General features: G+C 48.9%; 1 protein-coding gene across 1 annotated transcript; it reads right to left on the bottom strand.

Moving 5' to 3' along the window:
• Positions 1–4530: 4530 nt before the first annotated feature.
• Mturn (maturin, neural progenitor differentiation regulator homolog) lies at positions 4531–24670 on the bottom strand. The gene is made up of 4 exons (XM_052173769.1): positions 24448–24670; positions 16705–16827; positions 9245–9340; positions 4531–8840 (listed from the first exon to the last, which is right to left on the bottom strand). The coding sequence occupies exons 1-4, from the start codon at positions 24607–24609 to the stop codon at positions 8775–8777; spliced, it is 447 nt and encodes a 148-aa protein (XP_052029729.1). The 5' UTR covers positions 24610–24670; the 3' UTR covers positions 4531–8774.
• Between the last annotated feature and the right edge of the window lie 2891 nt (positions 24671–27561).

Genomic DNA, 27561 nt, shown 5'->3' with positions numbered 1-27561 from the left:
GTCCCAGGGCTTCTGCAGAGCCAGAGGGAGGGTCACACGAGTGTCATGTCACTTCCAGTTATTAAGGTTCTGATCTCAGCAAGCACTTGACTCACCCATTTGGGTAACCTAATTCCTCGTGTGTTTTTTATTAAACTATTCAGGACTAGGTATTGAGCTTAGGGCTTCCTGTGTGCTAGTCAACTGCTCTACCACAGAGCTACATTCATACTGGATATACATATGTTTTAGTGCAGGCTAATGCTAATACATGTCTTTCCTATCTCTAAGTGCCCTTAGTTTTCATATTATACTTGGACAAAGAAAAATCCCTATATGAAAACGACTCTTTTGTTTGGTGTGTGTGTGTCTCTGTGTGTGTGTATTCGTTTGACTTAGGGTTTCACTAGGTTGTCCAATTTGGTTCTGAACTCATTACTCATTATAGAGCCCAGTGTGGCCTTGACTTGTGATCCTCCTGCCTCAGTCTCCTAAGCAGTCATGGTCTATAGGCCATGTCCTATAAACCGTAGTACATGCTTCTGTTTTTAGGAACTGTTATAGTGCCTGTCAAGTGTCCCCTTAACCTTTCTGAGTAGAGGAAACTAAGATCTAAAAGACCAACTTTCTGTGGGAATTAAGAGTCAGACCCAGAAAAGAAACCTTTCTTTGCAACTTTGTGATACAGTCCCCTCAAAAACCCTGGCCTGCTTTATGGTACTTAGAATATTCCTGACTCCATGGCTTTTCATTGGGCACGCCTTCCCAGCTCCACTCTCTCTGTGCACCATTTTGGAAGCCACACAAACACTGCTGGGGGCTTAGCACATCCTCCATAGCCATTTGCCAGGAAGCCCAGGGGCCCTAGAAGGAAGAGAAGCAGACTTGACCCCCACAGTCTTTCTGGGCGTCTGCAGCAATGAACCTCCATTCAGCAGCTCAGAGCTGAAGAGAATGTGGCTTGACATGGGGCCTTCCCACTGCCTATGCATGAGGCTTAAAAATGACAAATGTGTTCCCGTCACCGAGGAAGCAGGGTGCTAGGCCTGCTGGACTACACCTGGGCGAGTCTGGGCACACTGCGAGGTCAGACAGGCGAGTGCTGAACTCCACTGAACCTGACCAAGGACAGAGGGCAGAGCTTTCTTCCTGCTTCTGTACTGTGTCTGACTGAGCAGTTGGATCTGTGCTGAACACATTTTCAGGAATTTGGAGTAAAGGCCCTTCATCAAGAAGGCACATAAAAGCACTTGCACGTCCCGGTGAAGGACCATGCAGGGGACAGAGAGGAAAGCAAGCAGGCTGTTTCCTCAGCCTTGACCTCGTCTAAGCATTCTCTTCAACGTTCTTTCTTCCTGCTGCTTGCTTGTCTGGACCAGGGCCTGAATATTGGAACCTTTATTCCTTTTCATGGTGTCCAGCACCAGGCTAATCTGGCCAAGGGTAAGGCAAAGACGAAACTTTGTCAACATTCCATCCGGTGCTCAGGCCCTGGGAGCTGATGAAAAGACGCCTCCCCACCCCGGTGGGGGGTGGTGGTGGTCGTGCTTAGAGTGAAGGCAGAACCCACCATACTGGGGAGAGTGGAGGAGTGGGCAGAGCTCTGAGGCCAGGTGGCTGGATCTGAAAGTCAGTCCTGGCGCTTACGAGCTGTGTGATCTTGTGAAAATTGCTTAGCTGCTTGCTGCCTCTGTTTCTTCATCTTGAAAAAGAGAGTAGACAGACAGACAGACAGACACACACACACACACCTATCAAAAAACTAGTGAGAAAAGGAACGAAGTTAAAAGGAACTTAGGATGTAACAATCCCAGCAATGGGCAAGCTATGGAGATCAAGTGTCCCAGGTCCTTGGCTACAAGGCTAGCTGAAGGCCAGGCTGGGCTACGTGAGACCCTGTATTATTATTATTATTATTTTAACAGAAACAAAAATGGTTTAGTATGTAATAGGCACAGACAGCTAGAGCCTACTCACTTAGCACTGTTTAATTCATGAGAAAAAGACCTGGAAAGCCACCAGGCTATTCTGGAACTACGCCAAGTACTCTACACTCGTTAGGATAAAAAAAAAAAAAACATTGTTTTGAAATTTAATGAATCAAGTTAAATTACTAAGCTACAAAGTGTTAACATGTTTTATTGGGGAGTCTGAGGAGTGTTTTGATGTCCTGAGAAAGGATTCAATATCCTTTCTCCATGTTTGTGTCCTGGTGCATTCCAGTCCTTACTAAAGAGTTGTATTCAATGACATTTGACTGTGGTGTAGGTTAAGCTCCCTTGGGAGGCAGGAACAAGGAAAACCCAAACCGAACAAACAGAAAAGGGAAGAGAACCTTTTTAATATTTTCCCTTCCTGTGGAAGCTTCCGGGGGACTCCAGCCCCCCAGCCCCTTTTAGGACTGGAGACATGTCCTGTGAGACCTGCGGCACCTATGCTTGGAGTCCTGGTGTCTACGGTTTGTAGTCACCCATGCCCATCCGATCCTTCCTCATCTGTCTTGCCCGCGAGCTCTACACGACCGGACTTAGGTTCTCCTCTGAGCCCATGGACAGCGGCAGTGTAGGCACCAAAGCAAATCCCGCGGGCTAACCAGCAGCAGAGGGAGTCCCGAGCTGAGTCTGCTCAGTCCAACGCAGCTGTTGCTTCCGCTGTCCATCAGCAGACCGTTTGATACGTGGGTGTGGGAGCTGCAGGGATAGACCAGAAAGACGGCAGAAAATAACCGCCACTCTGAAGAATCACATTTTCTTCTCTCCTGTCCTGGGTGCCAACTGCCTTTCTGCCCAGTCCTGACTGCACCAGTTGAGAGGATGTTCGACCTCTGCATTCGGAAGCTCTTTGTTTATACTGTGCTGACCTCTAGAGGCTTCCAATTAAAAGACACCCCAGAAGACCCAATTCATTCTGGCACTGACGTCCACTGTGGGACTGTTTCCCTAGAAAACAAAATGCTAGTTTTTTTTCACACTTCTTCTTTGGCTGCGAATCACAGCTTGCCCAGGGGTTTGGTTTTCGTTATTTATTTATTTCATTTTTTTAAGCGGGACTGTTTTCTATTCCAAATTAAAGGGGGGAAGATGGTTTAGAGAGTCCGAGGGGCTTTGTGCCTCTTATGGTTTCAAAGGAAAAGTATCAGCTGGTCCCAGAAGCACTTCAAGCCTGCTTCTAGACCCCCAGACAGCTAAACCTGACAAACAGAGGGGTATTTGGTCAACTAACAGGACACTGGGGTAGACACCCAGTTCTGGAGTCTCCACATACTGGTGGGGTTGTTTTCCCCCACCCCGTGCTGTGAATCCACCCAGGTGAGCTCGGCAAGACCCGGAGATACTGTGGTACCCAGCCCACCTGCCCAACTTCACTATGGAAACAACAGTGTTTATTATATCCCTCAGCAAGGAACCCTGCCCTTCCCTCTTTGTGGTGGTTTGAATCCTGTGACCTACTATAAAGAGAAGGGGTGTGTGGCAAGGCAAGAGAAAACCTCCGAGCATTTGAGCCAGTATACAGCTGTGGGTCTTCACTTGGAAAAGGGAATCCTGGGAAACGCATGACCGTGCAGGTCACCATCGGTGCCTCATGGAACCTGTGGCAACCTCCCCCCCCCCCCACACACACACAGCAGGGCTGTACAGGTGTTCTACGATGTTCTTCCCCCAAGGGAAATCAGAAATGAGGTCACCAGGCTTACTCTTACCCATGAGAAATCAAAAGGAAGGCATCGTGGGGGTGTGTGTGTGTGAGAAGTGCCACACAGACCGCCAGGGAGGGACCTGTCCAGGCCAGAACCTTCCTCCTCCCAGATGATTTCAGAGATTAACGGTGGTGAGAGGAGGTGAGTAAGGCTGAGATCTGTCCCTGCACGTAAAGGAGCCGAGCCTGTGTGATCAAGTCAGAGAAACGGAAATTTTCTCATGATAAAAATCTGTCTACACGGTCCTCCTGGAGCCAGTCTTTGACCAGAGAGCCTTAGAACTGTGCACACACAGCTTTCCTCTGGACTTGGAATCTTTGGCCAATAGCAAGGACCTCCAATGACGTTAAACACACACAGCCTCAAGCTGGGCCTGCTAAGCCATTTTCAGGTTTAGAGACCCCTCCTTTGAAGTGAGAGACTGGATCTTTAAATAAAGAAGGAGACTTGCTGCCAAGTCCTTTCAGAGCTCCTTCTGACAGGCCTTTGTCTAGTGAATAAAAGCCACCAGGAGCAAGGTGTTGAGGAAATGCCACCCTGTCGTTACTGGACCAGCGCAGGATAAAGATTTTTAATTGTGCCACAAAGTACTCCTCACTGGGTTTGCAAAAAGGAATTCTCACATTTGAAACCAGTACTAGTTTAAAGGGAGACGACACATTGCTAAGCACCTGCCAGAGCATTTAGTTAGATGCATGCTCCCAAGCCCGCGAATCATCAACCTTCAAACCCACCTTTGCTGGAACTGCCCTCTCCCGCCCGCCCCAGTGCCCACGGTCCTGGCTCTTCATTTATAAATCACGCACAGTGTTCTGTAACCAAAATCTGTGGAACAAGTAGAGAAGACAACAGCACCAGGGCTGGAAGGCTCTTTAATAGCAAGCGTGTGGTAATTACATCTCATGGGAGATGTGGTCCCTGCTCTCATGGGAGGGAGGAGGAAACAGACGTGACAAGGTGCAGAGAGAATTTACACAGTTCCCTCTGAGGCATCGAACAAAGGACACAGTTTTTGGCAACCCATTTCACAGTTTGTCACTTACAAGAGAGCTCTCTGAAAGAAAATACAAACTCCAAGAAAGCACACACATCGCAGAGGAAAAACTCCCCGTCTTAAAAAACAAAACAAAACAAAACCCCAGAAACAAACAATAAAGTTCCTTGCTTTTGTTCCTTCCAGTTTGCTTCTCTGGAGAAATCTCACTTGTACACAAATAAGCACTGGACTGAAAGCCAAGTTCGGATTTGCCCAGCACTGAATATTTATTTTAGTGCCTTTTAGAAAGCTGGCATTTGGACAGAGCATTGGTCTCTGTCAGTTCAGAAGGTTCTTGCTAAAACAGAACCTGGAGAAACCAAGAGGAAAGCCCAGGGGTCGGTGGTTTATGAAGAGCACACTGCCAGCTTCCGTAACACCGAACATCTTGAACACAGTCCTAATCAAACTGAACGTTGATTCCTATGTAGCTTGGTACTTTTAACTGCTCAGAACCACTTAGCCTTGCAGTGTGGTGAAAGGGGGGTTCTAACAGGAAATGCTCACGGTCACTGCCACAGACCGCAGGCTGCCAGCATCCCTGCAAGTTTTACACCTACTCTGTATGAAACCTAAAAGACCTCAGCTTCTCAAGTCATGTTAGCTACCATCAAACCAAAGTAACTCACCGGGTTTGCATGAAAGAGGAGTGTTGCTAATGTTAAAAAAAACAAAAAACAAAAAACATTTTATGCATCTCTGGAGAGGATGCAAGAAGCCGTGCATGATGGCACCTCCCTCAAGGTTTGTTTGAGGGACAAGAGCCTCCACCTGAGCTTCAGACAATAGAGCACCATTGGAGGAGAGAGGGGGTGTGGCCCACATTCTGCGTCATTGAAGGCAAGCTTCCTTGGCTAGCGGCTGATTTTATTTTTAAGGGAATGAATTCCATCAGGTGCGCAGGATAGTTGCCACCCTGTCCATGCCTTTGGCTTAGTGGGGGTGGGGAGGGGGCATTGTGAACGTCACAAAGCCATTACCAGCATCCTCTAAGCACCCAGTTCTCTAGAGACAGCCAAGGACACAAGTCGTCCTGTGCCCCAGAAGGTAAGTGTGGGCTATGTGCCTAGTTTACAACTCGGATAGACGGACGGACGGACAGACCTAACTCCTCACTGCACCCGTTCACCCCCTCCCAACACACATTAAGTCTTGTCCATCCCTACATCCCTCTCGCTGTAGAAAACCAGATTTGATTAAATTGTTTCCCAACTGGTGAGTTTCAACACGCAATAACTAAAAATTCCAGTCTGGGGTCACCACACCCTGGACACACTCTTTGTGCTCGGAGAAACTGCAACAACATTCAGAGACATGAACTGTACTAGAGAATAGTTTCTGTCTGTACCGAGCAGTGGTGTCACTCCCAGACACAGTTTGACTTAAGTGCACTGCAAACCTAGTTCGGACACCACTGTGCAAGGACAATCGCCTCACATAGCAAACGATTTGTGCTCTGGTCACGGAAACACTGAATGTCCCGTGTGCTGCAGGGAGCCTGCGAGTCACAAGTGGACCCATCGCTCTGGCGGAACCCTAGTGATGCCAGGCACTGTACCAGGCCTCCCTCTGCGCCCTGCCTCTGTTCTTGGATGTCTGAAGCCTGCTTGGCTCAGTGCCATCACCAGGCAGAGGAAAGTAACCTGGTAGATATGAGAAAAATGTCTCCATGAGTCACTCAGTGATAGGATACACCTCAGTAGCACTGTTAGTGGTGGAATTCAGAGTTCAGCAGGTCACGTCGATCGGTGAGCTATCAGTCTGTCCCTGTCTGTTTACTCTGTCTCTTGTCTGCTACCTACCAGGTCTTCACTGTCACTTTCCCTTTCCTGAGTGATAGGACAAGCAAAGCGTTCACCACCATTCTCCTCCAGCTAGCCTTCACACCAATCTCCCCTCGGGTTACCTGCCTACCACCTCCAAAGCCTTCAGCGTAGGCGGGCAAAGAGCAGCCCCGCCTGCCACTGCCATTCAGCAGAGACAAACCATCTTCTGGGGCCTCTGCTTACCCACGTCTCAAAGTGACAGGCCCTCATCAGTCGCCTGGGATAGAGCCCACCCCAGGCACCAGGAATCTGGACATCCGCTGGCCGCCATATTCTAAAGTAGCTGCATGACCAGCATCTTAAGGGCACCATCTTTGTCAAAATTATACAACATCCCCTTCCCATGTCCCTCATGTCCTGGGCTGTTGCCCTTCTGAGCACACACTTTCCTTGGCAGTTGCATTAGGATAGTGTTCAAAGGTAGAAGAGCAAAGAGTCCTATTTCATAAGAAGTCACGTGACTGTCAGTGTCCGGCAGTCAAGGGTAAACGTCTCTCCTAACTCCCAAAGACCCTTCCCCCAGGCTATGGCTGCTGCTAGAATGCCTGCCTCTGTAGGCTTGGGAGGGGTCACATTTGTTTCACTGTGGAACAGGTAGGCTCGGGTGTGCACCCAGGCCCACACTGGAATGGAAGGGACACACACAATAGCAAAGGGAAGGCATTTTGCAAGGACGGTGCCTCTGGGATTTGCCGTGGAAATCAACCACATCCAGGGATGTTCTCTCTTCCTGACCCCTGAGCAGAAGAGGAGAGGTTTTAGCAGCCCGCTGCACCACTAGGAAGGGTCTTAGCTCAACTTGTACAAATAGAGAACCTTAATGTGATAACATTGAGTATATCTGGTCAAAGTTTAAATGATTTTGATAAAAATTCATCTTATACTAATGTTCAAACATATGTAAATTTAGGTTTGAAGACTCTGTGTATAAAATTCCAGATTACCTCGGAATGGAGCAAATTGCTCAAACAGCCTCATTTAGCCATAAAGGCCATTTATTTGTGTGACCTACCATATTTAAAAGAAAGCCCTGGACAGTACCTATGAGACAGGTGGCTCAGGCTCCCTGTTGTATCTCACAAAGTGGGACTACGGGCAGGACTCAAAGGCTGACCCCGCGCCCTGGAAGGAGCACTCAGTGTGACATTGCCAATGGGCCACTTCAAGAGAAGTCACTTGGTTTGAAATTAACCATTAATAAGTTTCTCCCAGAAAATAAAACACGCAGGTACAAAAGCACATATGGAAACCAGTGTGTGATATCACCTAGCCGCTGAATGTTACAATACACCAAGGAGCGTGGGACTCTTTGACCTGCCCCTGGGTTAAACAGAGAAGGCCCAGACACGCCAGCCATCCACACAAGCTTCTGTCGGTGCAGGTGGTTGTGATCTTCCTCTTCATCATCATCATCTTCTTTTTTAAATTTAAAATACTAGTCATGTAACTGGATGCACAGAGGAATCAATCAAGGAGACACTTGCACCCTAAGTTAAGAGAATCTGAGACACGTGAGGGTCTCACAATAGCATCAGAGAATGCCCTCCTAAGTATTTACTAGCTAAATGATGATGGCAGTTACTCCTGGGAGTTGTCTGTGTGTCCTGGTCATTAAATCATCCTCTTTTAATCAAGCAATCTCGTAATTAAGATTCTGACTTTCATGTCCCTTTAAAATTTCACTGTAGGTTCCCTAGAGTATTTAATTATAATTTTAAGTAAATTAGCTCACTAGGAGCCTTTCTTGACATTCTCTAAAGAATAAAAGATTAGGAAAGTAAAGGATTTTGTTATATTAATATTTTTATCCTAACTTATTTTCCTGTTAGATTTATCTATGGCTTCAAAGCTTAAGGGGCACTTGATCCAAGCCCGGCTGTTCTCATGATTAAGTAATTTTCTGTCTCATCATAAAGAGAAAAGGTAAATGTTTCATATGCAGGTTTATAAACAGCTTTAAGAAACCAATCATTTATATCTTTCACCCCATCTAACCTTTCTACTATTAGAATTTAAAAGTGGCTTTGGAATCAGCATGTTTTAAAACGATCGAACAAGCAGGAAACATTTACACTGACCAGTGGCTGGCTGCTACATGCCCAGGTGACCAACAGTGACAATGGTGACCTCTCCAAGGAGCCTCAGCCGCTCTCACCCTCTGCGTCTGCACGTGTGCAGATCATGACTAGATACTGAAACTCATGCTTTCTAAGTCAAACCTTTCACTTCCGGACACTTAACAGGTACATAAATCGTGCAGGCTGCGTTTCTCCTCCTTCATGCGTTTCCTCAGCAAGGTCACCTGTGAGGACTCAAAACACATCCTTAATACATTCAGAGTTCTCTACATTCCAGTTAGGAAACATTAACCCTCCAACATAAACTCAAGAGGGAACAGGCAGCCACAACACAGACTCTAACTTCAAAGAGGCAAAAGCTACCAAGACATCTCCATAGAAACCCCTCCAAAGTGGGGCAGAAATTCCGGTCACTTCTGAGCAAAGCCCATCACACATATTGTGTGGTCATTCAAAGGTATTTCATTTTCATTTGGATGCCAGGAGTCAGATGTCCTGTTTTGAAGCACTAATGCAAAAGGTCGACCCCAGGAGCACGGAACTCCATCGGGAGCACAGGACCCCATGGGGGGCGCACGGGGCTTATTCTCCTTCTGCAAGGTGACCTAGGAGTTTACTGCTGACTGACCCCCATCTGGGGGTGGTCCGATTCTGGCTCCTCCTCTTCCACATCTGCACTGTACTCTTCAAATGCGTCATCATCTGCGTCTGGAAGCCCCAGCAACTGAAGAGAAGAAATTGGACAAGAAAAGCAGCAGCTGTAAGCATTGTAGGCAGAAGTCCAAAGGCCTCAGGCATCCAAGTTCATCTGCTTAACGCTGGGAGTGCAACCCTGGACTCAGCTCCCCCACTGTGGCTTTTACAAACTTAACGGGGACACAGTGAGTCTTGATGGCTGTTGATTTCACCTTGGGGAGGCCCAGCCTCAACCACACATGTGGCACCTGTACCTACCACTCCCAGGGGTTAGTGAATCACGCTATAAGCATTGCTGATGTCCCCAAATCAACCCTCCACTTTCATTTCCTACCCTCAACATTTGTGGTTATTTATTCTAAGTGGCACATAGACACAAATGCAAATAAACTAGGGTGTATAGCAGCAAAGGTTACATTTTATGGCATGTTAGTAAGATAATACGGTCCATAGACTTAACACTGAATTTTTAAGTTAATGATATAAGATGAATATAAAATGTAAAAATTGTCAATTATGATATAGATTGTCTTAAAATTCATATGGATGCACAGAGGAAAAAGACTGCAATTAAATATATTCAAATACTGAGTTTTCTTTTAAAATGTTACAGTCAGTTTGCGTGTTTGCATACATGTCACAGCATCTATGTGGTCACAGGACAATGCACAGGAGTTGGTTTTCTCATTCCATCACGTGATGCCCAGAGATGGAACTCAGGTCAACAGACTTGGCATCAGGTGCTATAATCCACCGAGCCATCTCACTGGCCCTTTATAGTTTTGCAAACATTGTGTGTGTGTGTGGGGGGGTGGGTGGGGTGGGTGGGTGGGTGTGGGTGAGAGAGAGAGATATATAAAGTATTTCTATAAAACTGGAACTGTGAACAACTTCTTTCCATTTCATCTTTAAATTGTTTTAAATTTATTTTACATATTTGAATATGTATTTTACATATATGTATATGAATATTTTTCCAGTTTGTATGTGCATGCATAGTGCTCACAGCGGTCAGCAGAGGGCATCGGATCCCTTGAACCTGGAGTTAAGGATGTTGGTAAGCGCCCGGCAGTAGTGGTGCACACCTTTAATCCTAGTACTTGGGAGGCAGACGCCAGCAGATTTCTGAGTTTGAGGCCAGCCTGGTCTACAAAGTGAGTTCCTGGACAGCCAGAGCTACACAGAGAAACTCTGTCTTGAAAAAGCCAAAAAAAAAAAAAAAAAAAAAAGATGTTGGTGAGCCATCATGTGAGTTCTGGGGGTCAGACCTGGGTCCCCTGAAGGAGCTCTAAACCATTTCTCCTTCTCATCCATGTTCCACAAGTGATCTACGATGTTCCTTGACTACGATCAGGGAAACACAACAAATTCAAGATGACTAGATTTCAACTTTGTACACGTGTGCATGTCTGTGGTTTTGGCATGCTCACTGGCGCCCTTGGCAATTAGAGGTGTAGGATCTTGTGGAGCTAGCATTGCATGCAGTTGTAAGCTGCCCAGTGTGAGTGCTGGGAATCACTCAGGCCCTCTAGAAGAACAAGCACTCTTAACTGCTAAGCCGTTGCTCTAGCTCCATGACAACAGTTTTTAATGACAGTGGTCTTCCATTAGATACTGATTAGTACTAATCACTCGCAATCAATATGAACCAAAACTCCTGTGCTGGCAGAATGCCACGGCCTTCGGTGCTCCTGGGCTTCTGTATGGGATGACGGAGTCAAGAGTGACCAAGAGACATTTCACCCCAGATTTGTCACTTTCAGGCCACTTAACTAAGTGGTCCCAGTGACCTAAACATTGACTGCATTAAGACACTGAAGTAGGCCTGTTCACTCTCACGTGGCTCCTCACACCCTGTCACCCCTCCTTCATTCTCCCTGTGGCTCAAATGGGGGAACAGTAAGCCAGATGTCCAACTAAGACAATGCCTTTACTCCTAAGTCCTAGAACTCTAGATCTCAGACCCCCAGGAAAGCATGCAGGGTAAAACCATCCAGGAGGCATTAGTGGTCACCAGTCGAGATGGCCACAGCCAACTGCAGGTGCATACTGCCTCTGTAGAGCCCATGGCCGCCAACAGTCCAGAAAGTTACTACTGCTCACCTCGGAAAGGACAGCGAGAGCTTGTCCCGCCCTGGCTCACCCATCTCCCGTGTCTCCAGAAGAAAAGAGAAGCAAGCCCCCTTGTCTCACTACTTAACTGTCTCCTTCCCACATTCTAATGAAATACAAGAAAAAGTCTGCTCCCTGAGAGACAAGATGGCTAGTCACAATGGAAGTAGACAGCTCTCACAGCCCAGCGAGAGGAACACTGCAGTGTCTGACAAGGCGGAATGAATGCTCTAGCAGCACTGGCTAGAGCACTCTAGCTTCCACACCATCTGAGCGAATGCCACTAACTGCAGAATAGCCAATGCGTCCATCCAATTTAATTAATCTGAGGCGGCAACTGGTCACTTGGAATGCTGGGTTCTGAGGATTCTGAGGCTCAATGAGAAACTGCAGCTTAGTTAGCTGTGACATTCATGGGTAAGAACGGTACAGCGGAGTCATGTTTGTAAATACACGGATCTATAATGATTCTTCCTCATGGGACACTTGGGTTACTCAACCCCAACCCAAGCCACAAGTAGCTCTCCATCCCCTCTCGTGGACTCAGCATGCATGGCAGAAGTAGATCTGGCAAGCTAATTGGCTAATGGACTCGGCATGCATTGCTGAAGTAGATCCAGCAAGCTAATTGGCTAACCGTACCTTGCCCCCTGCCCTGCTGCCTATCTTACTCTTCCACGTGACTTCAGACACATAGTTCCAGCTCTACAGTGCCAGCCTCAAGGAAGGCCCTTCCCTGGGGCAGGAAGCACCCTCCCACTCTACAGCTGATCAGCCCTGGCATTTGCAGAATGGGAAAAAGAAGCTACTTACAGTGCCCTGGGTTGCTAAGGCTCCTTCGTACAGGTTCTACAAACATATCAAGAGGCTGGAAAACAGCACTTGGAAGCCTTTGACTTTGGTGTGCCCCCTTCCGGCAAGAACTAGGATCTCAGCTGGAGCTCAAAGCAACTCAAGCGCAGGGGGGAAAAGCAGATGTTCACAGTCTGCCCACTGCCCCGCCTTACAGATAGGCTAACTAGTTAACTAGCTTCTTGATCGAAAGCACTGTGGGTTCAGTCGTCCGAGGAGTTCCCACTGTGCAGCTAGTTTGACTCTACCCTCCTTCTGCCTCTTTCCTGCTGTGCTGGCTTTGGGAGATACTGGCTGCAAATGAGCACTCTAGGAAACAGGAAGAGATCCCTGCTAGCCTCTGAATCCCATCCTTGGACATGCACGTAGCAACCAAGGGAGGCAAACAAGTTCGCTCTACTTCAGATTGAATGAAAACTGTGCTATCAACTTAGCGTGTGCCTGGTGCTATCTCAAGCTTCTTTACATCTGGTTCTCAAGACCAGGAGACACTGAGAGACTCTCCAGAGTCACTGAGGCAGAGCCAGGACTCAAACTGCTGACTTGACTGCAGTCTTCCCACATTTATCCACCAGGCAGGCTGTGGAGGTTATACTTGTCAATGCTGAGCTTGGCTCCCAGAAGTTTCCATGCTTTCTACTGGGCAGTTGTGTTTTCAAAATGCATCCCTAGTAGGAAATGTATACAACTAATGTTTACATTACGACAACCTGTTAGCACATACAGCCTGGCAAACTACCAGAACTAAAGCCCAGAGTTCCACAAGCATCGGACAGATGCGTAGCAATCCAACATGGCTGCCAGTGTTCCATGCCACAGGCGGTGGAGGATCTAAATCGGAGAGGAGATGACAAACAGCCTGGCTGGAGCCCTTATGGAGTCTGTGCCCACATGTTCTTATGTGAAAATGGAAACAGCAAAACCACCACTGCTGACAGTCCTGACGTGTCTAAACGATTCTTGACAGTTACAACTGTGCAATCCTAATTCAGTGATTTTTTTATTTTCAGCAGCCTGGGACTCAAACAAGTTTCTGCTCAGTGTATAAAGGAACACACTGGCCTGCCAGGCCTGGCTGTCCACGAAGCTCCCTTGGAACACAATCACATAAACATTGTCCACAGTTACACAAACGGCTAGGCCCACCAGGCTGTGGGCCACCACTGGGAAGGAAGCTGCTGTCATTTGAGAATTACCATTCTCTAGGCCCTGGTACCCTGCGGGACGAATTTCAGGTCCGGTGACAAAGGTGCAAATTATTTGAGGTCGTGGCCGGTATGTGGCACCCTGAAGGGACACACATCAGCCACCTTGGGCTGGTGTCTTTATGCTGGGAATGGAGGTGTATGCGGCCTCTAGAGTCTAGAGCGTCCTGGATCCGCTAGAATGCTGGTGAATACAGTATATCCTTGTGGCTCTGGCTTCCCTGCATGCCTCTTCCAAGGGAGAAGCAGCATTTTACACTTGACCATGTCTCTGACTCGCCAAGAACACTACCTACAATGCAGATCCTGGCTCGCTGAGCCTGAGGGAGGACCTATCTCTGCATTTCTGCTCTGAAGGGGCCCGGAAGCTCCATTCTGGGCAGCAAGACTAGTTAAAGTATTGGGGGAGGGGTTGAAACTGTCTATAGGAGGGAGAGGGAGGGCAAGATGGAGGAAGGGGTGGTGTGGGGAAGAGCGGCAAACGCACTGTGGTGGTGACATTGCCTTCCTAAAAATGATGAGGTTTTGTCTTCGTTTGTTTACTTTGTTTTGTTTTTTTTCTTTTGGTTTTCTTGAGACACGGTTTCTCGGTTTAGTCCTGGCTGTCCTGACATTTGTCCTGTAGACCAAGTTGGCCTCAGTGTCAGAGATCTGCCTTCTTCTGCCTCCTGAACGCTGGCATTAAAGGCGTCACCACCACTTGGCTAAAAATCACAAGGTCTGAGTGTTCATAAAATGAGAGGAAAACAAAAGATAGGGAAAGGTCAAATTTCCAATTTTTAATGTCATTCATGCAAATCTACATGGACAAGAAAAAGTATTTTTTCTCTTGGGCTTTCTGTCCCACTTGGGCAGCTCCATCCAGGTGGCACAGCCTTGAGGTGATCCTGCCCTCCAGGACACAGCTGCCAAGGGCCTAGCTTTAGCAAGGTCAAGCAAACAGGGCTGACGAGGCCCCAAGGGGGCAGCGGAAGGCTACAGAGAGACAAGTGCTTATCTCTGTGGAGAGACTGCACTAGGCAGGTGACTGGCTGATGACCTTGTAAAAGCGACCGTGACTGGAATGCAGCTGCCTTAAGGCTCGGGTGAATGCTTTTACCTCTGGGATGCCAAGATGCCACTCCCCAGGGGAACAGGCACTGGTTTCCTGGCCCATAATCTTCCTGACTGGGTAAGGTCTTCTCTCAACTAGGACAGCAGCAGCCAAACTCTGCCTGTGCCTTCTTTCAAAGCTCCATAGAGAGGCGAGGGCAGCAGGGGCATGAGGGCTACAAGGGTCCTCACTGACTTCTTGGTCCTGCAAAACTGAGTTCTAGCACCAGAGCCTAGCTTTTCCTCCCACAAGCCCTCCCAGCCCCATCTACCACAGTGAGGCTTCTTCACTGTACTACCAAGAATCTCGGGTTTCATCTTTTCCTCATTTTCTTAGACTCCACTTGAACCCAGCAACCAGGCAAGCTGGGCCTGCTCTCCAGCCATCTCCGGCAGGGAGCCAAGGCTCTTGTTCCACTTCCTCTATTTTTAAGCTGGCCTTACATCTGCCTGGAAGACGGCACCGCCTTCTGATCTGATCCTACGCTTCCGGCTGACAGCCAACCTCAGTCTGCAAGGAGGCACCTCTCAAGAAAGGACATCATCATGACCCACCCCCAACCCCTGCTCTATTTCTTGGGCTCTCCATAGCTGGCAAACCCATCCTCCCACAGCTATGAGACCCTATGTCTTCCTGACCCTAGGCTTTCAGAGTTGTCTTTGTGCCTGTCACCCCCCCCCCCCCCCCGCACTACTCTCCCCATGGTCGTGACTGACTCTGAAATACTCTTCTCTTTGAAGAGAAATTCAATGGATCCAAGCAAAAGTCCCCAAAGTTGCACTTGTCTGAACGACCGACTGACTAATTAGGACCAATCTTCCCCTGAGAACAGCTAAAGTCTTGACAAGCCTTAGACATGGAAATGACCTCTTGAATACAGGGAGGACTTTGGAAGCCATAGAAGTAAGTCAGCCTAACCTGGATGGGAAAGCAAGAGACTACTGTACATGCAGGTCAAAGCCCAGGGTCCTCTAAGGGAACAACTACAGCGGGGTCCCCACTTGACTCTGGAGGCCCTCCAGAGGTTCATGTTCCTGTGACAATGAGCTAAAAGAGACAAGAAGGTCTGTTTGCTGCGTTTAATCTTTTGAATCACCTAGAGTACCTAGGAACTACAGATCAAGCAGTGGGCGCCGCCTCAGGCTGACAGGGTTCTCGGGTCCTCGCAGGGCCAACAGAAGTCCTGTGACAGGTACTATCATACCATAAATGGGTCCCTCTTTCTTCCTATCCATGAACTCGCAAACCCCCTAACCTGCATTTAGACAACGCCACACACAAACGAGGGACGCCAGAAGTGCGAGCCAGGAGACACAAAAGATGCCAACCAGACTTACTAACCTTGAAATGCCAGAGTGTCAGACAGGCTGCTATGCAACCAACAGAGGACTATACAACAAGCTTGAGATCTTTAGTAGAGAAGACTGAAACCACTTGAGAAATACACAGAAACTCCATAGCACAGCACCGAATACATGCAACACAACCACAGTGGGCAAAGAAGCAAGCTAGGGCGGGACATGAGGTGATGTTGGGGATGACTTTGAAAGAGAGAGAGAAGTAAAAAAACCATCAAACTAGGAGCTAGTCTGTCAGCTAGCAGGAAGGCAGCCCAGCCACCAGCCACACAGTCTGAAATCCCGAGAGGGGAGGCAAGCTTTATTCAAGTGTTTTTGAGAACTGAGATAGGAAGGGGCTCAGGATCCAAATGTTCCCTTTCCCCACCAGCATCCTTTTTCTATCTCTCCAGCCACGCCCCTGATGCAAACGCCACTATGACAAAAAACAAAAGCAAAACAAAACAAACAGACGAAACCTACGGCTTCTGGGTGGGTCTGGAGTCTACTGGGTGAGAACTAGAGTACCTGGTCCTCCAGTGAAGGCCCTTTGCCTCCACCCTGTCAGTACTTCTAAACTGAGGCTAGAAATAGCCCTCGGCCCTGCACCCAACCGCCGCAGTGCATCCCGCTTTCTGCCTCCCCACAGGGCTGCTATCTTCATACTGCAGGGCCGAGCAGCAGACAGGAGAACAATCCCGACTCTGCCCACCTTCCCGCCCATCTCTGGTGTCAGTGTGCAGCTAAGGTGGGAGGGGCCCTCCGGTGGCTTCAGAAGCCGTGCGGCACCTACAGGTCTGAAGGACTTGAAGACTTTGTCCAACACTTCCTGGAGAGTCTTCTGGCCGCAGGAAGAGATGTAATCTTGCGCCAGCTGCAGGAAGGGCAGGCAGTCCTCGCTCTCACTCCACACGTGCTGCGTCCACGACGGCAAGGAGGAAGCAGAGAACACAAGTCATCGCCCTAGAGTTTTAGAGAGCCCCCCACTGGAAGTCAGCCGCCACTACAGAGAGAAATCCAACCCTCGGCTCTTCATTTGTTGGCTTGGATGAAGTCAAAGCCATAGGATTCCCCCAAGCCTTTGGCTCCCAGTCCCACCGGTAAGGCCAACAGGTATCACCTCCCCCGACCCCCACCTCAGCAGTCGCCTGAGGGTGACTTTAAAAGAGGGGGAGGGGGAATCAGAGCCTTTGCCTTCAAATTCCTTAACTTTGCCTCCAGCTACAGCTGAAGAATTAATTAACTAGTTTGTAATCATGAACTTGGAACAACACGTTCCCTCTGCAGTTCGGCCCTTGAGTGGGGTTGTTGGTAAATTTCTTCAGACTGAAAGAATTTAGGAGGATATGCAAAGTCGGCACTGAATCACTTAGGAAGCCTGGTCTTGCTCAGGGTCCTCCTTCCCCCGGGGAACATTAGGGGGACATCCTACCCCGACATAACCAACCTAGGATATGGACAACAGTCTGTGTCCAGGTTCACTGCTATTAATGGGGCTGGGAAACTTTTATCTATGTGAGGAAATCCATGTTATGACATCTTTCAAATTAAAGCAAGGTTTTCCCATAATGGTCAAAGAATTAGCTAGAGAAACAGACTTGAGGTTCTGCAGAAGCAATGAGCCGAACGTGGGGCACCTCACAGGTCCCATGGGTCTGTCTCAAGGGTTTCAGCTGAACGGACAGTGCTGAGGCCTGGGAAAGGGAGGTGTTTGGTGGATGGACGGAGGATACAAGAACTCACTAGAAAATGGTCCAAGAGGTCAGTGTGGCACCCCTGCATGAGCAGGGCATCACCCAATGAGCACACCTCACCACCTCCCTTCTCACCGAGGGATGTCGAAGAAGGGATGTGTAGATTCCCCACACAGCTGGGGTCCAAGTGAGGATAAGCAGGTGCATGTGTCATCTCCATACTCCGATTATCCATGTCACAGTCTTCATGGTGGCTTTCCCACCCGCCCAGCTGCTCTATCCCAGCAGTCTCCTCTAGTGTTCCCTCCTCCACCTCACAGAGCCACCAGAGAGCTCCTCAAACCCGTTACTATCACAGACCCTAACACTGCAGAGCTGCTGAAGTGTCAGTTACACAACTACTTCTCACACAGTACAGGGGGCTAACTGTACAGAGCGCTCTGCAGTTCACCACCTTGCCTATTCTTGGTCGACAGAGATGCAGCCAGCCCATCGGTGTGCTTGGCCAATAAGCTTGGCACAGCGTTTGCTGCCACACCATATCTGTAATGTTCCAGAGTTGTTCAAATTTGAATCCGAGGTAGACGTGGGGTAACCGACTAGCAGCACTTAATGTTCTGTCTGCCTTCCCTGGGCACCGTGTGGGTGCAGAGTGAAAGGCCAGAGGCGAGGCGTATCAGTGTGTGCAGTGCCGGCTGGCAGCCTGGGACCTGGTCCGTAAGTAGTGGGCACAGAGAGCTTTTCTCCCTTTCTGCATCTGCAGCAAGGGACAGTGACAAGCTGGGCTTCCCACCTGCCACAGACAGGAGTCACAGGAAGAGCAAACCAGATACCCGGGGAGACTTTGCTGGAATTGCTCTCCTAGGCCACTTACTTGGGTTGAAATCAATTCATAAGCAGGTAGATCTAAAATAAACAAAATACATAAACAAAACCTTATAGACTTCTTTTTTTTAAAAAGTGCATTTGGGCTTTAAATTATAAAGCAAGCAGAATCATCTCATTTGGGCAACGGCAGAATGGCAGTATGCCCGACTCCGGGCGGTGAGAGCAGCAGTTAGGCGTTTCTAAGCTTCTTTAGCCTCAGGAAGACATTCTTCACTCCCACCTCCTGCCTCCACTTCTGAGGTTATTTATTGGTATAAGTTGGAGAATTTAGATTTAAGCCCCAGGAAAGGGTCTTCTGCCCTAAAGACCCTTCATCTACTAGTATATTCTTACCCAGAATCCCAGCCTTGTTGGTTTTGTGGACTTAAGAAAAAAAAATTAAGGATCTGTGAAGATGGCCAAGAGGTTAGAACACTATCTGCTCTTGGAGAGGAGCTGGTGTAACCCCTGGCCCCTATACAACATCACAAGGCTGTCTGTGACTCCGGCTCCAGGGTAGCACCTCTATGGGCACCAAGCACACATGCGGTGCACATACATACATGCAGGCAAAAAGACTCATACACACAAAATAATAAATAAATCAGATAAAACAAAAACCCTTAACTTGAATCACTGTCTGCAACGTACCCCGAAGAGACATGAGGCTTGGGTCAGACAGACCCAAGAGGGCATGACAACTTGAAAAGACACCATTTACAGACTGCTAATCATCTTATTTCTACTGTCTTTACAAATTAAACTATGTCTTTCCAAAACTAAAGGTATTTAGCAGTGTTAGAATACAAGACAGGATGTATTGAGATGTAAGCCTGAAGTGTGTGTGTGTGTGTGGTGTGGTGACAAAAGAAAAATGATAAAAGGAAAGAAACACAAAATCAGATTAGAGAGGAGTGAGACAGCAGCGCCTCTAATCAGGGTCTGAAGTTAATTCCATACAAAGACAAATTGGGTGGCTGACGTCCCATGAGGTTCAGCCACTGTAACTGCAGCTGGGAAAATACTCCAAGCGCATATAACCAAACACCCACGTTAGCCAGGAAAACACTACAGCAGGAACTGGAGAGAGTGGCTGCAGCCACAGAAATAGCTCAGCTGGGAGTGTCAGACTGAAGAGTACTGGCTGCCCCGGGTACAGAGGGTGGGGGTGCTGGGAGCCCTGGGGAGCAGGAGGTGCCCAGGGGAGGAAGTGCAGCCAAGCAGGGGTTCTGAGCTATTGACTGTCACCTGGAAGCCTGTTACAATGCAGACTTCCAGGCCCGCCTCCCATGAGTTTCTAAATGGAGGTGGCTACATTTCAAAGTGTTCACCACAGAGAACTCAAGTAGTTCCACTACTGACCCGGGCCATGAGCTGCAGTGATTTGGCCTTCCCTGCTGTCCCCGCCCAGAGTGACCTGCCACTCCTACATGGAGCACTATGGGACTCCTTATGGGAGCACTATGACTATAGGCCTTCTGTACCTCTTTCTGTTACATCAGGCCTGAGCTCATCCAGCTAAGACAGCACAAGCAAGTCATGAGCATGGAGTGTGTTCCACTTTCAATATAGAGATGACAACATCTGGTCATCAAAGCGTGAAATTAGATCACTAAGCTAACTCAGTCCCACCCCGAGTTCTTCTTGTCCTGGGGGGCCTGCTGCTAGACTTGTGGCTATGAGCTGGTGGATCCAGGAGGGGTTCAGAGCGCAGATTATTCCCTGGACAATATGAAACAAAACCCACTCACTTCCCGTTCCCACTGTACTAAACACCCCGTCGTCTAACCCAGTGAAGTCATACAGGGTTAGATGCAGGGTGTGTGTAAATACATCGATGTTTCACATACTAGCTCCGAGCAACCTCAGATTTCGGCATCTAAAACAGGTCCCAAAACCAATATCCCCACGGGCCATCCCAGCTGAAGTGTGGACCGTCTGCTATTCTTGCTCTATTTTTAACTGGTGCCTCTTAATCTAAAATTGCTCTCTGTCCACATAGCAGACAGAACACAGAAACCACAAGTCACCTTGTGGTGCGCGACATACTTGCACACGCAGTGGGGAGAGCACAGTCAGCCACAACTAAGGCAGCCTGCTCATTCTGTATGGAGCATTCGATCAGGGAGGAAACTGGTGCTCCAAAGGTTAAGGACCTTGCTTGTGGCTACACAGGCAGCAGAAGGCAGAGGACACCCCACGGGGGCTTTGCTTGCAGGTGACCTCAGCCACCTCTGCGCATGCTGCTTAAGGGAGCCGTGCGTCAGCGGCTGTAAGTCACAGACAGCAGTTACATGTAGAGGGGGTCTGAGAATCACAGGCATCTGCCTGCAGACTGCCTATCAATTAGAAGATAAGTAACTGCTCCGTTCCCAATCATCTGGGCTCATAACGCCCCACCCGATGTTACCCTCTTCACGATTAGCTAAGTATACAAGTGGCTTTGTTCCTCCTTGAAATAACTTCTCTGAAGTGATTCCACTGTGCACTTGGCTCTTAAACAGCGCTCACAGTAGCAATGGGCTATAGTAGGGTTATCCCACTCAGGAGGGGGGCAACCAAGAGGAGCAGGTAAAGAGCTGCCTTTCCTCCCTCTCACCATTGCAAGGCCACAGTGCTGCTCCATCGACATCCCGGACACGCTCACAGATGAGGACCATGTAAACGTGATGCATGTAAGAGCTGACCGTGAGTCCCTCCACCACAACTGCTTCTTTAATAATAGGGCTACTGCTATTTGTTTGGATCAGAGGGGATGAAACCGCACAAAAATGTGCAAACAAACATGTTTCTGATGGGTTGTCAGGAAGGTGGAACTATAAGGTAAACCGGTCATCCCTGTAATCAGTAATTTCTATTCTACGTGATGTGTAGGCACTCTTCAATTAGTGGACAAGGGAGGAGGGCAGCCAGTGCTCCAACTGGACACAAACTGGCATATTTGTGAGTGTTCAGAAGAATATGAGCATATGTGAGTATACACACACACATATATACACATATATACACACATATACACACACTCACACACATATATACACACTCACACACACATATACACACACACATACACACACATATACACACACACATACACACACATATACACACACTCACACACATACATACATACACACACACACACACACACATACAGTTCTGTTCCTCAGTACCTGAATGGCTACCCACAATCCCCTTCTCAGGGCTGATAGCCCTCAAGACCTTCTGAGTTGGTAGAAGAGAGAACTGGCAGCTCATTGCCCAGTTCTTGACCCCTCTGCCTGGGTGGCACAGTCCTTCCTGTCACTTGCAAAGCTACGGTCCCCAACATGGTGGGCAGTTTGGAAAGGGGCTACACTGGCAGGTAGCCTGTGAGGGGAGAAGACCACAAAGGACCCAGGAGCTGTCCAGTGGAATGGCATTCAAAGGCATCTTTGTTCTTGAGCCTCTGGAGTTACCACGGGCCAGTTTTCAGTGAGGCAACAGAGATCTGGGCTATCAGAGTCTCTTACACACTAAGCCCCAGTTTCCTCTCCTATTAAATGGGGACAACATCTGCCTCATAGAATGCTTGTGAGGCTCAGTAAGAAGACATCTTTCAAGGCTAAGTAGATGGTTCAGTAGGTAAAGTACCTGCTGTACCAGCATGATGACCTGAATTCAGGTCCCCAGCACCAGAAGACAAGATCCTGGGTCTTGCTGACAGCAAGGGTGTTCTAGGCAGAGAATAGCAAGTGGTAAGGCCCTGGGGCAGGAAATGCCTGTGCTGTAGAAAGTGGCAGGAGACAGGTCATGTAAAGGCTTGAGATCCCCCTGCCTCTGCCTTCCGAATGCTGGGATTCCAGATCATATTTTAGCTTCTTTAGAGAGATGCTGGTGGGGATGCTGGGGTACAAGAAGGGACAAGCCACGTGAGGGTTCACCCCCCAAGTGCCCTCCAAGGCACGGAGGAAAGGGGCTCTGTATATGCTTTCCTCGTGATGCTGGCAGAACTCTGATGACAGACACGGATCGGGGAAGAGGGGGAGTTGGGAGGTTTTTAGAATTGGAGATGGAATCTGTCGTGCAGGTGGCAGAGACATTTACAGTGATTATAGTAACAGGGGCTCCCAGATATGAGCGACATAAGCTAGACGTGCTCCCAAACCTGGCATCCAGTGACAACAGGTTGCCACTTGAAGTCAGGTTACAGGAAGACATAGTTGTTTAAGCCTGGCAGAGAGTGATGTTCCCGAGAACACAGACAGAAGTGTGTGCTTGGATGTCCGAACAGAATTGGGGCCACATTCCTTCAGAGCTAACTACCTGTCCTTATAGGCACAGTGTCATCTGTAAGTTGGATAGCTCTGATCAAGGAGAGACCAAGCCTTCATCAGTGTTTGTGACTATTTAAATGATCTTAAACTTTGTAAACTAAAAGATGCTATATAATAGTTTTACCGTTAACAAAATCTCCAAATAGCAGAGATGCCACTTAATTCAAATTCCTTCAAATGCTTAACAGATTTTCCTTGAAAAATGACAAGATCCCAAAGGCAAGAATTTAACACACCTGGCGTGATGCAGATTTGAGGGACAGTTTAACTAAAAAAAAACAAAAAAAAAAACCCAAAAAAAACACAACACACTTTTGCCGTGTTGGGGATTCAACCCAGGAGTTTTACACACACTACACAAGTGCTCTACTGAGTACTTAGTTCCAGGTAAGGGTTTAAACAAAGGGGGGGAAGGGGATGTGCAGGGGGCAGAAGGGAGTGGGTGGCGGGAGGGGACGGAACACCAGCTTTCTGAACTTTAAATTTTCAGAACACTGGCTGTGCCTCAAACTGCTAGGTCTACTTCAAAGATTACCAGAGAACTGGTATTAGGAAACTAATTTTGTGGATAGGCAACTCAAGGGAAGACATGTGAACCGAACCTAAATCTAACTGCCACCCAAAGCCAAGAGCATACTTTATTGTGCAGATGTGCATTCACCTACACCTGTCCCGTCCTGTCCTGGGCTCACGGATCCTAGGCTGAACTTCCCATGGATGGAAGAGGTGTGCTGCGGGACTGGGGGTGTGTCCAGCTTTGTCATTTCACCTGATGAGCCAAGGCGGTCGATGCACCCTGCACCACCCCATCTCCCTCTGCAGCAGCAGCGCCTCCAGCCTCAGGCCGTTGAGTACACGGTAACCCTCATCCCCAGCTGCCTCCATCTTACATTTGGGGACTTATTTACAGTGCTTACAAACACTCCACGGCGCGCCATCCCCGCCCTGCCTCCGCACCTCCCATCACAACCGCGTGCTCTCCGCATCTCCTTCCTAAACTGTCGGCACCAGAATACCTAGTGAAAGGGATGCAGGCTAAAGATTTGGCCGCTGTAGTTCCTGGTTCTGGTCCCTCTGGACCTGGGAGTGTGGGTTCTTCCTCTGGAAAAGCCAAAAAAGCCTCGGCGGGGACACAGTAGCCTCATGGCAGGCTAGAACCCGCATGGGCTACACACACTTGCTGGCAGCTCATTGAGGAGCTAGGGAAGCTGGAGACCCGGGATAGGCGTGCCCCCGCGAGCGCGCGCGTGTGCACGCGCGTGCATTTTTAAGCTCCAGGGCGTAATTCCGCAGAGGGTCCAAAAGATCTATTATTGCGGGTGTGGACAGAGGCTTTGTGTCCGTTCCAGGGACGCGCAGGCTGGAAGGGGGCCCTGCCTGGGAGTCGGGGGGCGACTGCAGAGTTGTCTCTGAGACCCCGAGGGGGACTGACACCGCTCGAGACCAGACCTCGGATCCCGCCGTAGGGGTTGTGAGCCCCGCCTGGTGGGTGCCACACAGTGGCTCCCCTGGGGATGCTCTTAGCCAGGAGTCCAGTGCGGGATGGTCCGGGAGGTCGCCACACCTCCGCTCCCGGGCTCCCTGCCACCGCTATCCACCCCACCCGGCCGCCCTGGAGGAGCTTGGGCGAAGCGGAGCGCGCCCGTGCCGTGTACTCACAAAGCTGTCGCCGCAGCCGTTGTCCGGACACAGCACGTAGAAGGAGACGCCCGGGTCGGCATAGAAGTCCATCCTGTGCTCTGTCTCCTCGGCGGCGATGAGCTCAAAGGGCGTGCTGGAACACCACTTCTCGGCGACATCTGCCAGCTGCTGGAAGTCCATGGCGGCGCCACCCGCGCCTCCTCCGGGGCTCGCGGCTCCCGGGTCTGTTTACACCGCCCGCTCCGCCTCCGCCCCGCCCTCGCCCCGCCCCAACCCCGCCGGCCTTGAAAAGGAACTGGAGCATCCCGGGGCTCCGCCAGCCCGGGGCCGCCCCTGCTCGTGACGTCACGAGCTCTGACCAATCCCCGGAGCCCGGGGACGTCAGGATGTGGGCGGGGTGGCCATCTCTGCAGGTGGCGGCGGGGTGGGGCGGGGCGGGCTCTGGACCCCTGGCTCGGAGCCAGATTGGAAGGCTTTCTCTGGAATCCGCTAAAAACTTGAGGGGCGCGCCCAGAAGTACTGACTGCTTGGTTCTTGCCAGAGCTGATTGTAGAGTTGCTGCTAGAACCCCAGGAAATTGCTTCGCTTTCTACACAAACCAAAATTCGGTCCTCCAAGGAACCCTGAATGTGTTTTCTAGACTGATTTAGAAGGAAATCTACTCTTACACGCACATCAAGCTGCGTGCTTCTTACAAATACCTTCACTATGATTTGACTTGAATTTGTGTTATATGACCTAAAATGGGCAACTGTTGTTTTGTTTGTTGGCTTTGAGGTTTTATTTTGTATTTTGAGTAGCTGGAAAATTGAACCCAGAGTCGTGTGCTTTTCAGGATTGTTACCACAGAGCCACACCCCAACCCTGCTTGGAAAGCAAGGGGCCTGCCAGTTGACTACACCTGTTGAATGCTCTGGCTGCTGCGTGCCCAGCAGACATACTGGATTACAGGGAGTACAAGAGTCTGAACAGTTGGCTTCCGGAAGGGACACATTAAATAGCATTCATTCTATAAACATCCATCCGCGGTTATTTTTAAAGTGTGCCTTCTGAACCAGGAGCCTTGCTAGCTGGGGTGAAAACATGAATGATAGGTCTCTGCCTCAGTGAGCTGGCAGTCTAGCCCAGGGAGCCCAGCTAACGCACCCGTTATTACAGGTAAGAGACATTATTCCACACTAACAGAACCCACTTGGCAGTGTGACTGGAGTATGTTACCTAAGTCCTGGGAACCCTAGTTTCCATATCCATGAATATCCATATTCATGACCTTGTAATAAGGGATTGAGAAAGTGTGTGTGTGTGTGTGTGTGTGTGTGTGTGTAAGGAATCCAGTGGTTTTTTTCTGCAATTTATTCATTTTTATCTGTATGAGTGTTTTTGCATAAATGTATAAGTGTATATCATGTACATGTCTGGTGCCCATAGAGACCAGAAAAGGGTATTGGATACTCTGGGACTAGAGTTACAGACCTTTGTAAGCCACCATGTGTGTGCTGGTAATCAAATCTATGTCCTTTGGGAGAACAGTTAGATGTCTTAACCACTGAGCCATCTCCCTAGCCCTGGGTTTTTTAAATGTAGGAAATTTGATTCTATGCCTAGGCTTATAGCAAGCAGTACTCTTTGGTGTCCGATGTGTGAAGCAGTATTGACTTAGTTGACATTTTGTTAAACCAAGCATGAATGTTAAATTTTCGATGCGTGCCGATTTGACATGGTGTTGGTGCAATGTATGCAGAAGTATGAATGAGCTTGAGATTGTCCAACATACAGAATGGAGGCTAAAATTCAATGGTGCCTTAATTACATTCATCTCTCATGACCTGCAGTTTGACTGAAATAATGAAACAAGAAAGAGGGGTTATCTTTGTGACCCAGGCACAGAGTCTGGAGGAGGACCAGTCAGAAGAACACATCTGGCCAGTCGTTGATCACGAGGCTTCCCTGTGAGGGCCTTCATATAGTTTGACAGATAAGCTGAGGCAAACTCATCTTGCTGCTTCACTAGTGACACACATTACAACAGAGGCAGTGTAGGAAACTCGATCGGGCAAATCGCTGGTGCAGCTTCGCAGGCTTAGAGTTTTTAAAACTTACAGTTAATAAGCATTCTCAAACACTTCGACACCCCTTCTAGCCCACCGTCTGAGGCCGGGGGTGGGGGGTGGGGGAAGGTGGTAAAGAGGACAAAGGGATGTGGACCTAGAAGTAGCTCCTTGGGGCGATTCCAGTCTATGTTTGTCAGGACACCAGCAGTCCCTCCTGCTCAGTAGTGTCTGGATAGCAATCAGGAATCAGCAGTGGTGGCGTGACCCCACACGAAGCAGCCATGCCTCCAAGACAGTGGGAGCGACCAGGAGCAGCTGGGACCCCAAGAGACATTCTCTATTGTGCCTCTCTCAAGGAACTGAAAATCAGCAAAGTCTGGAGACCAGCTAGCAGGCACACTGTCATTGTGCGTTGAGCCCAAACATCACAGTGTCTTCCCACAGGTCTTCCCTCAGCAAAACAGCACCTGAGTCAGCATCATATGACACATCCAGAAACTTCCACTTTAAAGCTTTTTGGTTTCTTTTGTTTGTTTGTTGGGGGTTTTGGTATTTTGTTTTGTTTTTTGTCTTGGGGTTATTTGGGGGGGGGGCGGGGGGTGTTAGGGATGGAGGAATCCAGGTCCTCTCACACATCAGGCAAGCATTTTCCCCCTGTGCTGCAGGCCCAGTCCAAGGCTACTACTGTCTTTCAAAAGTAAAATGGTGATACTTACAGAAATGCAAAACAGAGCACCAGAACTGTGCTTAACTCCTCAGTGATGCCTGTACTTCTAGGGCTGAATCAGGAATGCAAAATGGGCAAGTGGCCACCGGGCAGGAACGGAAAGGCCCTTAGCTGGATGCTGTGTTAACTTGCACTAAAACTGGCTCTCTATAAAGCAGCTCAGTGACCAACTCTAGACTCAATAAACAGACAGGTAGGCTGTGGACTCACGGGTGGGGGTGTGGGGTGTGGGGGGGGTTGGAGGGGGGCTTTCCATAGGCAATATTGACAAACTTTTTGACTTATTTCATTTTTTTTTCATGATTCTTCCTGGTGCCCCGTGCTGGTCTACTTGGAGGAAGGGACCTCAATTAA

Source organism: Apodemus sylvaticus, chromosome 2 (assembly GCF_947179515.1).
Source record: "Apodemus sylvaticus chromosome 2, mApoSyl1.1, whole genome shotgun sequence".
NCBI lineage: Eukaryota > Metazoa > Chordata > Mammalia > Rodentia > Muridae > Apodemus > Apodemus sylvaticus.
The sequence above is the reverse complement of the archived record's forward strand: the minus strand, read 5'-3'. Positions and strand labels throughout refer to the sequence as shown.